General features: G+C 42.1%; 2 protein-coding genes across 8 annotated transcripts in view; one reads left to right on the forward strand and one right to left on the reverse strand.

Moving 5' to 3' along the window:
* Positions 1–478: 478 nt before the first annotated feature.
* Positions 479–9,192, reverse strand: UTP18 (UTP18 small subunit processome component). The gene is made up of 14 exons (XM_084218293.1): positions 8,874–9,192; positions 8,653–8,780; positions 8,453–8,548; positions 7,637–7,716; positions 7,350–7,435; positions 6,650–6,775; positions 5,641–5,815; positions 5,216–5,316; positions 4,363–4,453; positions 3,940–4,063; positions 2,773–2,947; positions 1,902–2,044; positions 1,247–1,306; positions 479–638 (listed from the first exon to the last, which is right to left on the reverse strand). The coding sequence occupies exons 1-13, from the start codon at positions 9,186–9,188 to the stop codon at positions 1,282–1,284; spliced, it is 1,665 nt and encodes a 554-aa protein (XP_084074419.1). The 5' UTR covers positions 9,189–9,192; the 3' UTR covers positions 479–638; positions 1,247–1,281.
* A 481-nt stretch (positions 9,193–9,673) lies between these two features.
* Positions 9,674–13,928, forward strand: part of MBTD1 (mbt domain containing 1) — a 35,609-nt gene continuing 31,354 nt past the window's right edge. For 6 of the 7 annotated variants that reach the window (XR_014616617.1, XM_084218243.1, XM_084218245.1 and 3 more), the window contains exon 1: positions 9,674–9,895. Coding sequence is in view for 5 of the 7 variants with exons in the window: in XM_084218243.1 (XP_084074369.1) it covers positions 9,875–9,895 (21 nt within the window). In the remaining 2 variants the exon portion in view is untranslated. Of the gene's footprint in view, positions 9,896–11,644; positions 11,834–13,928 lie in introns of all 7 variants that reach the window. The other variant, XM_084218248.1, reaches the window with a different exon arrangement.

The following is a 13,928-nucleotide window of genomic DNA, read 5'->3' on the forward strand; positions in this document are numbered from 1 at the left end:
GATTTAAATTTCACCACTGATTTAAAAATCATGTGATACTCAGGATTCCTTGCTTCCACAAAAAGACTGGGATTTTCCTTAAGAATTTAACCTATCTTAGATGCAGTTGTTTCTGTGACACAGGAGGCAGGAAAGCATAAACAGGGTGGGGTTTTTTTCACTTCTTGGTTTAGGGCACCTTGAAGCTGCAGCTGGGAAGTTGGGCTAAGCTGCAACAGCAACACCAACAGGGTCTCAGGGGACTGGGCTCCTCCAGGCTGCAAAATGCTGTTTCCAGCCCACCCTCAAGTGAACCAGGCTGATGGAAAAGCTCCTGCTAAATGCATGGAGCAGAGGTCAGTTTGCACAAAATTTCTGTTTCAGCACTGGAATATTTCACATAATTATAATAAGTAAGACATTCAAGCACTTCTGGAAGACAGAAGCTTGAGTGCCAAGCAATAAAATCTTACTGGTAAACTTACAGGAAGCATTAGAATAAGTTGAAACAAGTTGCCTGGAAACTTACCAGGTACCTTTATTTAAAACAAACAAATTTAAAAATACATATATTCTATTAGTATTTTGTAACTTCCATATAAAATAAAAAAAAAAAGCTTTGATTTTGTCCACATCGTTTTATCTGCAGGTTACAAAACCTGGGGAAAGACGAGTAGAAATAATTTTGTTAGCATTTTCCAAACACTGAGCTATCACAAAATTCTAAGCAAGCTTAACATGCAGCAGTCAGAGCTGCTTCCAGTCTAAACAAGTTCAGCCTCCCCTCATTAACAAGTTTTGTCAATCTAGTGTATTATTGTCAAGGCTACAAGATTTCCTAGTTTCCCAAGAAGACATTTAAGTGCACAATAAAATCATATCTGCACACAAACTATGCTTCAAACTTCAGTAATTACTGTAACAGGAATATGAAATGATGCAGGCTTCTGCCCAATACTTCAGAACAGGATCAAGCCAAGTTCCTGCCAGCCTGCAGCTGTTTATCAACATTGCTGATATTGACTTAAATATAATCAACTCAGTCCAGCTGACAGTGGTTTTTAGTTGAACTATCAACTTGCTGCATTATCAGAAAAGCTGAGAGTAACAAGGCCAGTACTACTCCAGACCATGAGTGACCCAGGCAGGACAGATAACACAGGGCTAAGAAAATCTTCCTGCCATCTATAAAGAAGCGGAGGCAGCAAAACGAAAATTTTGAGGCTCCTCAAGCCATCATCGTAAACATTTCTAGTGCTGTTTTCACCTCAGTTACTGGTTCATCTTCTCCTGCATCTTCTTTCAGAAGAATGAATAATGCTTCAGCCTAAAGAAAAAAAATTGAGAGATTTAAAACTTCTCAGTAATCTGTTGAGGGGACCACACAAAGAAACAATAGCTCTTCAGCAGTGTCACTGAGTATCCTCAGCTAATCTGAAACATAGATGTAGTAAATGATAGCAAACATCCACCTGCCAGAATAACTTAAGTGCCATTATAATATGCAGTTTAATTTCAAATAAAGGACAAATCACAAGATTTATTCACATTTAGGAATATTTTTATAAATTTTCCCTGTCTTGATAAATCATTAAAATCTCATCTTAAAATTAAGCAGTTTTTCAAGCACCATGAAGTTGTGAGTTGAAAAAAAAAATATATTCCTGCTTAAAGTTAGCCCTGTTCCTCACCCTTGACCACACCAGCAGGGGAGCAAAATCAAAAAGTATGGAATCAGTGTGTATTGCATAATCAGATAAAGAACAAGGGTTTTTCTCCAGCAGGGAAAGCCAACTCCAGACTCCAGCAATTCATCAGGTGTAATTCAGATCAGGAATCACTTCATCACTTACAGTCATCTGCCCCATCTTACAGAACATAAACATGTTATCTGGGATTAATGAACCTAATTTAGTACCTACCTAAATAACAAAGCTTTGCCTTTGTTATTTGCTACAGAGAAATATCCACTTCTGGGAGAGAAGTCCATAGATTGAGTAAGATATATCTGTTTTTTTCTGAAGACTGGGAAGTTTGAGAATACAGTATATGAAGGAAGGTGCACCTATTGAGAAACAGGTCAGAATTTAAAGTTGGGAAAAAACACTAAAAATAAAATTAAACTACAAATCTGTAACTGAAGCTCAATGTTAAGTTCAAATGTTCAGTTATATTCCTACCCTACATGACTCTACATATAGAAGTCAATTGGAGAAAATGAGCAGGGAACACATCATGGAACCAATTACTGCAATTCTCAGGCCTACAAATCTTCAGATTAATCCAACAGTTCCTCTGTTGGCCAGAATTCTGATAAGGTTGGCAAAAAAAACCCATAGTAAGATGGTTACAGTTACCAACTGCTGAAAACTCACATTTGTTGCTGAGATATATTTACAGCACTGAAATTGAATGACAGACTGGTTAGATTAGAAGGGACCTTAAGAGTTTTCATCCAGTTCCAACCCACTGCCATAGGCTAGGACACATTCCTCTAGATCAGGTTGCTCCAAGCCTTGTCCAACCGGGCCTCAAACACTTCCAAACATTTTAGAGAGCATTTTAAAAAGGCAAAAAAGGTAAACAAAACAACAATATGTTACTTTCAAAGCAACTTTACTAAAGAAAATGAAAGTATACTCTTGTAAATGCAGAGTGTCTTGGCCATGTCCTGATCTGGTTGGTCCAGCACCTTTTGCAGTATCTTATCTGCTTCATATCAGTTTTATTCTGTCACCAGCAGTGTTTTGAGCAAGATTTAAAAGAAATATTGTAAAAAGAAGCTGAACATACCAATTTGACCGCCTCATCAGTGTCACGGGAAGCCACTGCCAAAATCTCTGTGGTGGGATTAAAGGTCACACAGGTGGCAGAAGTAACAAGGTTCATTATGGACTTAATTGGTTTAGGGTGGTTTTCTTTGAGGCAGGCATCAGTAGTGTATAAATTTACAACTCCAGAAGATGAACTAAAGAACAAAATGAACAAAGATTATACTGAAAAGTAACATTCCAGTACATACTGTCTTGTTATCTATAATCACTACTCACCTGAAAATGTAATTTCCAATTATTTACTGGAGTCTGCAATAATATTTTGTTTGGAGCTTGATTTTGCTTTGGAGTTTATAACAGTATCTAGTGGAGGAGTTCAGGTTTTCTGCTGGAGTGCATTTTCTTTTTTTTATATAATAAAGAGATTCAACTGTGGAGAGCCTTGACGAGCCCATCTCTTACCAGGATGAATTCAAAGCAAGGAGATCTTGGTATCAAAAAATTCTGAAGTAACTTAGTAACTTCAAGTTTTTTTGGTTTTGTTTGTTTGTTGGGTATTTTTTTTGCTTGGTTGGTTTTGGCTTTTGGGTTTTTTTTTCCGCTTTTTTTTGTTTGGTTGGTTTTTTTGTAACCATAGCATAAGCTCACTTTAAAATCCTCTTGTACAGTAAGCTAGGAAAATATATATTGTACTCTTCTATTCATTTGCTATTCTCATTTAAAAGAATCCACACACTAACTGAAACTGCATCTCAGTAAATTTGGAGAAACAGTTTCAGCTTGTGGCTTTGAGTGGAGGCCCCTTTTGAAAGGCTAACGTGCTGCCTTGCAGAAGCCAAATTTAGAGTACAAGGAACAGAACTGGAAAAGGGAGAAGACCCTGAATCAGCATTGCTGTTACAGAATTGGTGATTTTAGTCAGTGTGATTTCAAAATTAACTGCTGAACCCAAACACGGCAGGAGTAATACCAGTATCGCTCCTATTGTTTTAGGTGTACTATAGTATTTTATATTTACAAAGAGAAAAGTAATTATTACCATAAAATAGGAAATATTAATCTATTCATGCCTACTCTTTGCTTATTAGAACCAAACCATGTTCCTACACTCTCACCAGCCAGCCATAGGTCCACTGAAAAGCTACAAAATGATAGCAGAAGAAGCTGTCAAAGTTCAGTCACTTACCCACATGCCACATACTGGTTATTTTTTGAAACAGCAATACATTTTCCTTCCAAAGATCCTTCATCTTCAAATTTATGTAGACTCTTTCTGCTTCTCACATCCCAAATGAAAACTTCGCCTTCCTCTGGTTGCAGAATGAAAGATAATTAGAGAAAATGCACATACACATCACTTTGTTTAAAAAAAAAATTAATTACATGACAACTAGAAGCTAATTTACAACCATCAAATTTAGGGTATTTTAAAACAATTAAAGGCATACTAAAATAGTTAATTCCCTTCTTTAATGACTGATCACTTGGTTGTATTTTTAGGAGAGATACCAGTATAAATTTTGAAAATTATTTTTCTAAAACTATAAGTGACTTCTAAGAACTCACGCAATTTAAATGGAATTATTACTAGAACTGCTGCAATACTCACTTGAATAGCTGTATATTTTATTGCTGTCTGGGGTGAAAGCAGAGGCAGTGCACCTTCCATTCACCTTCATAGTGCTGATCAGTTCTTTTGTCTGCAGTATGAACAACAATGCTGACAGAGATTCTACCAAAAATCTACAGAAAAGTTGTTTCCTGTCCCACAGAAATCTTAAGTTATCTACCCCAACATTCCGAGAACAGTACCAACATTGCCAGTGCCTGCAGAGCAGAGCACACAAGCTCCTGAGTCTAACTGCAGCTGGATCAACACTTGTTTCCTCCCTCACTGAAGGGCCTGAATTATACAAAACTGAACTTTCTTCTTTTAAAGTATTTTTCCCTCTGAAAGTTGAAAACAAATCCAGCTGCCATCATAAGGCATTTTAAAATTCAGCTGAAAGATTGCTCTACGCATTATGAATCAGTGTTTGGCATGATTCATGAACAGAGTACAGCAGCAGGCACTAGCTTGACTCCCAAAAAAGCAGTCCTATATTTCTTCCACCCCCAGGTACCTGTTCCCATGTTGTTTCCATTCCTCTTGCTTGCACAGTGCTTGTGCAAGCAGCTGAAATACAGCACTGACACATGACGTCTTCAAGCTGAAAACCCCACGGAACTGCCCTGAGCTCCACCAGTCCCATGGAGCTGGGGAACAAAGTCTCAGTGTCCAAAATAATTCCCTAAAGGTGCAGTGGGTTGATTCTGCAGCACATTTTTGAGGGCGGTCACAGTATGTATGTGTCATACCTTGGCTTCAGCTGAAAGTGAGATTGCCTTGCAGATGACATAAAAGCAGATTCAAAAGGGAAAAGGCACCAAGGAAGCAAAGCTACACCATGCAGAGAAAATACCTTCATGGACAGCAAGTGAAGGTAACCTGAAGTTCCAATCAGCAGCATAAATGATCCATCTGGAGAGAGTTCGAAGTTTCTAAGGAACTTTTCCTCCACACCTTTAAAAAGAGATTTGAAACTTGAAATTGGTGCAATTTATTCTTTGGCCTCAATATTTAGAGGTAGGATGAGTATGACTAAAACCTGACTCCAGCTCTTCACTGCTGCAATATGCTGTCACAGAGAAGCTAAACTCAACCTTGCTCATGTGTGATAATTAATATCCCAGACAATTAACAGTAAAGGTAGTTTATTTCCTTGAAGACATGTTAAAAACACAACCTCCAACAACCCACCACACTTCATTTTAAAGGCAATTCATCTGCCATCTCTACTTGGGACAGCTTTGACTGTGCCCAGACACTCAGAGCTGCAAAACATACCTCTTATTTTTGGGATAGCGATGATACTCCCAGCCATCATGTCATACACAAAGAACATGCTGTGGTGAGTACCAGTGGCTATAACTTGTTCCCCATCCACGCTGAAACGAGCCTTATAAATTGGAAAACTCTCTAAATAGATGCTCTGTATTTTTGGGTTCCTTATACCGTCCACCTTCAAAAGAGAAAGCAACAAACCAGGTTGCCATATTGAGGAATATATCGAATACTTTTACAAAGAAAAATCATACCAACTTCTCAGCTGAGACTTAAGCAGTAAGAGGTACACCAGTGGGAAGCCTTAAATTCTTCCTCTCTCCTACAAATGATCTGGTTCTTAGTTCCTCACCTCATGTAGCAGGCACTCCCTGCTTTTCTGATAGACCTCACACCTCTTGCCGTTCGTCATCTTGCCCATGCTTTGTTCAAATAATAACTTCTACGGCGTTTTTTCTAAATGGAAACATCTGCTTTGATTTGGGTTTTCTTGCAGCTCTGTGAGAGTATCACATTCCATTTGTCTGACCATTTCAGTGACACTACGCCATGCTAAGAATTCCTAAATAAAATTAGGATCTTTAGTTTTCAGAGGGGCCTGGCAGTGCCTCAGGGTAAACACCTTCTTCCTTCAGCATAGCCTCTCCATCCCCAACATGGCTTCACAGCAATTTTTTTTTACAATCTCAAAGCAAAGTGCACTGCTCCTCCCGCTACAGGCACTCTAAACAACTTAGGAACAAAAAATCTCCTTAGTACTTGTCACTTGCAAACCTTCAAACCAAACGTTTTAAAACACAAATCTTCAGCTAAAAACTCTTGAGACAAAGAGTTTGCCAGTACTCTGCATGTGCTTGGTATGAAGTCACAGGTAGAAATTCCTTTCAAGATGCCTTTAACCAAGGAATTTCCATTGTAACCACAGATATTGTGTAATCACTGACAGTGTGCAGAGAAAAAAAAAGATTCTATGTTAGTGACCATCAGCAGAGTGCAAAATTAACTTCTTCACCTGGAAGAGGGACACGGAGCGATCATGCCCAGCTGTCATCACCACTTGAGCTGAGGGATGAAACTGCACTGTCACCAGTTTTCCATTGGCAAAACGTTCCTGGTTTGCAGGAAGGCAGGTGCTCATCTACAACACAGATCAGACAGTTAAAAAAAAAAGCCAACAATCACTTATGCTGAATAAAAAGCCATTTACTCTTTATGCTACAAGACCTCAAGCTCTGTGCTGAAGTTCTGGGCAGCGTGACATAAGCAGAGCACACACAGCCTGTTCAAGAAACTGCTTCAGTACAAACACAGGCTAAACTCAGCAGCCTTTTTATCTGCATTAAAACTGAGTGCAAAACCAGCTGCATTCTAACTCATTTGAGATAGCTGTAGGAGACAGTGTGAGAAATACTCATTTAAGGCTGTCTTCTTAAAGATCATTTCAGTCACTTCAAAGTTGTGGGAGAATTCCATTCTCCCTCTGCAGAAATTAAAATCCTACTACAAGATGCTATTTAGAGTGCAGAAAATTCTTATGTCAAACAATACACCTCAGTTTATTGTTTCATGCTTTCACATGAATTGTTCAATTTGCTTATCCTCTAAAGCTTCTAGTTGCAGAAACAAATTCACAGAATCACTAAATTTACACAACAAGAGTCAAAGCGTGCACTTAAGTCCAGCTGAAGTGGAAATATATGGTTTGTCTTTACCTTCAAAATCCCTCTTGGCAGAGACTCTGAGCTTGTTATGAAATTGCCAGTCCTGCGTAGCAGATCATCATCTTCATCACTGTCACCTCATTAAACCAAAGCATGTGGAATCAGCTAATTGCACAAGTACCCACAGCAAAATTAACACATTCCTCACTGAAATGAATTAAATTAAAGCACACTGAAGGAACAAAGCAAACTGAGAAGACATCAAAAGTAATTATCTTCTAGCAAGCTGAATAGGAAATCACAGAAACACTTATCAGAATAGCACTGGGCATATTTACTGTCACTCAAAGTCCTTTTGGATTTCTTCCTGTTTTTTAGATCAGCCCAGGACGGAACTCCTCCCATGGCTTGCTGAAACCTTATGAGAAGAAGAGGAAAGAGAAAAAAACCATAACTTTTGTGAGACAGTAATTTCCTTCAATGAGTTAAGTACTTAGAAAAAGCACAGTCAGAATTTTGCAGGATTACTCGTACTTAGAACACAATGCAAGTTTTTTAAGTTTTTTTGTTTTTAAATTTAAGATTTCACTGTTTCTTGTATAATTCCCTAGAAGACAAATTAGTTTAGGCACTTTGATACAAGTATTAAACAAGGTAGTTCAGACAATGCTAAGGCACATTTTATTTACTATTCTTAGTATAATTTGTTATTTTAAAACCCTGCAAATACTGCAGGAAGCCCTGACTTTAAAGAGACCACATGAGAACAGTGGATAAAGAGAAAATGTCACATAAATATATTTTAGCTTACAAAATTGTTGGCTTGGAAGGGAGATCATCCAGTCCCAACTCCCCACTACAGCAGGTTCACCTGGAGCAGGTGACATGCGAACATGTCCAAGTGTGTTTGGAATGCCTCCAGAGAGAGACCCCACAGTCTCTCTGGGCAGCTATTCCAGTGCTCTGTTAACTTCCAGAAAGAAATTCTTCTTCATGTTGAGATGGAACTTTTAGTTTATGGTCACTGTCCCTTATCCTGTTCTAAGTGCCACTGAAAAGAGTCTGGCAACAACCTTCTGGAACCCACCGTGGAGAGCAATGATGAGATCAATATAGTCAATATAGTCAGCCACAAAAACATTAGTGAAACTCACTGTTCCTCAAGTCTTTTCTTCAGTTTTTTCTTAGTAAGCGTTGTCTCGGCATCACTTTTCATGAAATCTTTCCTGTACTTATGGGTCATATCAACACTAGAGGGTAAAAACAAACAGTACACAAACATCGTTCAAACCAAGGCCACTTACAAGCACTCCCAAGTATAATACATAATTCCCATCACCTAACCTGAACTTACTTTTCCTCAGCTTCATCATCCTCATCTACCCAGGCCGGATTTTTGAGCAGTAAGTCACGTTTCACTTCATTTTCCGTGCGCGAACCACTGGACTCTTCCTGGAGGCCCTGCCCCTCTGCAGCAGTAACCTGAAAACAACCAAACGGCCCGTGTGACCGGGGGATCCCGGGGAGCGAGCGGGCGGGGCTGCCGCTGTCGGGTCGGGCCTGGATGTGCCGTACCCGTCGAGGCCCAGCCAGGCGCCGAAGTAGTTCATCCTCCTCCCCATTGAGGCTGTCGCCGAATACCAGCTCCTCCAGCTCCCGCTCGGCGCCCGAGACGCAGCTCAGCGCCTTCAGGTGGCGGGCGCGAAGTGCTGCCTCGGCGGCCGCCGCCTGATTCGCCACAGCCAGGAGCCGCTTCGCCGTCTGCTTGGGTTTCGTAATTTTACCCGTTTTGGTCACTTTAGACACTTTCTTCGCCGCCTTCATTCTGGGTGCTTCCCCCGCTTTTGCCGCTGCCCGCGCCCGCCCCACAACCGCCACCCGACCATGCATCGCGCACCAGACCCGGAACCGGAACGCAAGTACCGCGGTCACGTGACCCCCGCCTGGACCCGCTCCCGCCTGCGATAGGCTCATGACACCGCCCCGTCCCCGCCCCATGTGATCAAACTCCCGCCCCCGGCGGCGATCCTTTGGATCACGTGACTCCTCTCTTCACCTCCCTTTGCTCCCAGCTCCCCGCCCATCCCGAATGCCACGTGACGTGGCCCAGCTGGGCCGCTCCATTGCGAGCGCGCAGGGGGGGATCCCCGACCCGGAAAGTAACACTCGTCCCTCGCCGGCTTCTCATCGGCCCTTCCCCGGGACATCCCATGCGCACCACCACTCCCTGGTGGACACGGCTGCTTTTACACCCCGCGGTCCCTGCCTTGGCGCGGAGTGCTCACCCCCGGTAATAAATGATTTCTCCTGGGTGGGGGGGGCATATGGCAGCGGGGCCGCTCCGCGCAGCCCGATCCCGGTGGGGGCGTGTTCGCGCCTGCGCAGCCGTGCGCTCGTGTTGTTGATGTTCCGGCGGCCGCAGTCGGTCCTGGTCGGTTCCCGGTGCTCGGAGCCGCTGAACTGCCCGGCCCATCCCCGCTCCGCCGGCCCCGGCCCCGACCGCGGGCACCTGCAGCGCCGGAGTCCCTGGAGCGAGCGCGCAGAGGCAGCAGGCAGCTCCTGCCCATGAGGGCCTGATGGAAAACACAAAGGAGCTGGTAAGGATCGGAGCCCGCGGGTGGTGCGGCCGCCTCAGTGCCCTGGAATCCCCAGCCCCTGGTGGGGGAGAGGTGCGGGCTGAGCCGGGGGCGGGAGTGAGCGATCCCCGGTGCCCGTGCGGGGGGCCGTGGCCTCGCGGTGTGGGGGAGAAAGTCGGGGACACCCCCGGCTGTTGTGGGGGCGGCCCCGCGGGGTGCGGGGGGTTGTGCCCGCCCAGGACGGGGGCTCCAGGGACCGGGCTGGCGCTGCTGTTCGCGGGGGGGTCTGGCCGGGGCACGTGGGGGCGGCACGGCTGTACCCCTTTGTTGCAGCTCGGCTCTGGGGGGTCGAGTTTTGTCCTTCGCCCCTCTTTCCTCTTGTGTCGGAAAAAAGTTTCAGCTTCTCGCGGGCGCTCTCGGATCCGCTTCTCCCCCTGCTCCGCTGCAGTACCGGCTTTCAGCAACTTCCTCCTGTAGTTCCAGCCTTTAAAGTTCAGTTTTCTAGCGTTGTCATGTTAAGTGTTGGAGAGTTTTCTTTATTATCAGCGCTTCAAAAGTTTTGGATATTTTGCGGCCACCCCCCCGCCCTCCCCCCTCCTCTCCCCGCCCCGTGCAATTTTTATGACTTCTGATGTTGTGACTTTGTTCTTTTTGTGAGAAGTAGTAAACTCGTGAAACCAGTTTCACTTTCAGGTTGTTGCTGGAAATGTTTGAAAGTGTAGCAATTTCTGCCCGGTGTGGCTTTGAAAATTAGAAGTCCTACTACAAAGCATGTGCTGATTAGAGTAAAATATTCTGTGTGTGAAACAGCAATTTATTTTAAAATATGGCTGGCAACTGTTGGAATTTTTCAAATCTAAACCTAGTCAAAACTGAAAGCTGCAGGGCAATCTCTTGTATTTTAAATTTAAATTATTTTGCAGGTTTGAGGACCTGCATTTACCTATTTATTGTATTCAACAGTTTGATTTTGACTAAAAGGAACAGACTAAGGCTATGAGAGTCTCATCAGGAGCCTTCAAGGAGAACTAAAATAGTATATTCCCTTAAGAAGGCAATAAAACTTGGCAGGTTAATTGTCTTTACTCATTTCTTTGGCCTAGGCATAGTTTTGAGGAAGGGGTAATGTAGGCTGTAGGAAACTATGCAGAGGGATCTTGTTTCCCAGGAGCAGTTTAAGTGTTGTTCTTGAGAATATGTGGGCTTGTGCACATACAGAAAGATTGCAGACTGAAAGTTAAGAATTCTCTTCATTGTTCCTTAAAGAGCAAGGTGCCCCTGGCAACAGTGGTAACATTCAGAGATGTTCTCTCTCATTGGCTTGCATTTCTCTTACCTTCTAAAATTTGATTTAACTTTGCAAGGATTTTCATGTCTTCTACAAACCACTACTGCATTCCTTCATTTCTCAGGTAAGTTGGTGCACTCTGGGGACTTGGGATCCTTTGCTGAACCTGGCTCTGAGCGCATGGAATGAATTTAGGTGTTGAAGACTTTGGTTTTGGGTTGGTGGTGGTTTTGGGGTTCTTAAAATTTAATTTGTTATTTCACTTGGGGGTTTGTTTGTTTGTTAATTTTAATGGTAACGCAGTGTTTAAAGTGAAATATTTGCCTCTTCCTTTGCCTTACTTCTCTAGGAGCCTTATAGAAATGTGATAGTTTGTAGTAGATTTTTAGTTTTATCAAAACTCAGATATTTCACAGATTAATCATCACACCCCCCCCCCCCTCCAAAATTTCCTGCTAATGTGATATATTTTTTTATGAAAGAGTCTCCCCTCTTGTGTGAAACCCCCTGGGGAAGAGGCTATGGACAAAACCATTGGCAAACAGCAGAAACTGGCTTCAGACAAAATGCTGTCATACATAGCAAATGAAGAGACAGGAAAAAACATTTCTGTAATTTTCCAGCAGAGATTTTACTTATAATAAGAGTGGAAGGCACATTTCCAGATAGAGGTGAGTTGCTTATATAAAAAAAGTAAGTTTGGTTGGTTCTGATTTCCAAGAATCCCAAGATGTTTAGTTTTGGGGGTTTTTGTTTGTTTTTAATGAAAGCTGAAAGTGTGTTTTCTTTAAATTGGTGTCATGTTTGAATTTTCTTTTTTGGTCATGTTCTGAGGCACAATTAGGCTTCAGTTCCACAGGGACAAGCTACTATTCTACTGTAAATTATTTTGGCTAACTTGCAATCAGAAGAGTTGTAATAAATTAGTTCTATTGTCATGTTTCCTTAACATCCAGAGCTGAAACTAAGTTTGTAGCATAAAGCATCAATGAACTGTTGAAAACAAAACCTGTGCATCAAGTTTAATTTTAACTTGGAAATACCCTTGGATCCATCCAGGATATGTGATTAAAGTAAATCTGTCTTATGAACGACCCTTGGCTTGAAGGTTGTGGTGACCTCATTGTTGACCATGGCCTCAGATCCCATCTGTCCATAGTTCTGTCCTCTTTGGGAGGGTTTGAGCTGAATATAGGAAGTGATGCCTCTGTTCAAGTGCTGGTGTACCTTTGATGAGCTACAGCTCTTGTACTCCAAGCTCCAAATTGCTTCCGTTCTGAGTTCAAGTCCCAGATTGAATTCAAAAGTAACAACAACCATTTGAGTGGTTTGAAACCTTTCTGTGGCTGCTTTGGATCTTCCTCCTGTGGCCAGCTGCACTTTCCTAGTAGTTTTGGTTACATAACAATGGGGTGTTTTTCTTGCAAGTTCTTAACTTCAAAACTCTTTTGCATAAATTTTGCCAGTGCTTGAGCATAGTCTTCATCAAGACGCTAAAAGCCATTTCCTAAGTGTTTGATGTCTAAATAACATGAAATGGTTTCTGGTTTTGCCATGGATTTCTCACCCTTTGTGCCCACTTTTTTGTGTTGTAAGGTTAGTTACTAAACTCAAAGAATGTATGCTATACTGTGTTGATAAAATTCAATGTGTGTGTGTATATATATATATATGTATATAAAAATGTATGCTTAGAGTGAGAAACTGCTTATTTTCTTATTTGTTTAGAGTTGCCTTCCTGCTCTCAGGGAAACCAGTTTCCCTGTGTTCTTTTTCATATTATTTACCCTATGTAATGCCTATTTAAGAGTATTTCTTAAAAATGCTCTGTCAAGTATTCATAGGGAGGAGGGGAAGAGCAGGAAAATGGGAAGTTGGGCAGAAAAAGAAAGCAGTTCTTAAGAGTTCCTTTCTCCACCCATCCCTTCAATAACGAAAAGTATGCAAGAAACCCCCTGAGCAAATAGTACAGGGTAATTTGCTAGTACTGCTCATGATACATTTCATAGTGCTCTGACTAAAAACCTCTGTTGGGGAACCAATAATCTTATTGGGAAAATAAACCTTAGCCAGAATGCCTGAAAGTTTGTCTTGTTCTTTAGTTTGTGCATTGCTTCTGCTTAGTGTACAGATAGACTCTATTAGCAGAGTAGTTACTCAAGCTGCTGCTCTTTTGGCATTAACCAGCTGCAAGGTTCTGTTTAATAGCAAGCCAGGCTCCTGCTCCAAGCAGTTTCTGTGGATAGACAGGAGGCTGGTCCCTATTTTGTTAGAAGCTGAATACTGTTTAGGTTGTGTTTTGAGGAAAATACAATCTCCTCAGCATGATTTTTACTGCTAAGTCCAGCTTTGAAGAGTAGGAAGCTGGTTTTATGTTAATTTAAGGGGTTTTTGGTTTGTTGGTTTTTTTTTGCACACCTCTGTTTGAATTCAAGGACCTGCAGCTGCTGTGGGGAGATGCAGCTTCATACAGACAAGGTGTTGCAAGGCTGTGAAGCCTAAAAGGACTCGTCAAGAATTGCTTGTCCTTCACATGCCTAGAAATGACTTCCAACATTGCTTGTTCTCTTACCTCATCAGGGATGAGATGAGGCTCTTTGATCTGTCATTTCCTGTGCTCTCCTTTTGCCTTTTCTGAAAATAGGAGAGATAACAACAGAGGGAGAAAGAATGTGTGCATAAGGTAGATGATTCCAATTTCCTGGTATCTCTGATGAAGCTCACCATAGTGTATTAGAGACCACCAGCACTTCAGGAACTATTGAT

The sequence above is a fragment of the Fringilla coelebs genome, assembly GCF_963513975.1.
Source record: "Fringilla coelebs genome assembly, chromosome: 19".
In the NCBI taxonomy this organism is placed as follows: domain Eukaryota; kingdom Metazoa; phylum Chordata; class Aves; order Passeriformes; family Fringillidae; genus Fringilla; species Fringilla coelebs.

Excerpts from the sequence above, each read along its gene's own strand:
- UTP18 (XM_084218293.1), bottom strand. The coding sequence starts at position 9,188 with ATGCATGGTCGGGTGGCGGTTGTGGGGCGGGCGCGGGCAGCGGCAAAA. Across the intron at positions 7,717-8,452 it reads AAGAAAAGACTTGAGGAACA|GTTTCAGCAAGCCATGGGAG; the intron begins GTGAGTTTCACT and ends TCTTCTCATAAG. Across the intron at positions 6,776-7,349 it reads TGCCAAGAGGGATTTTGAAG|ATGAGCACCTGCCTTCCTGC; the intron begins GTAAAGACAAAC and ends TCTGTGTTGTAG.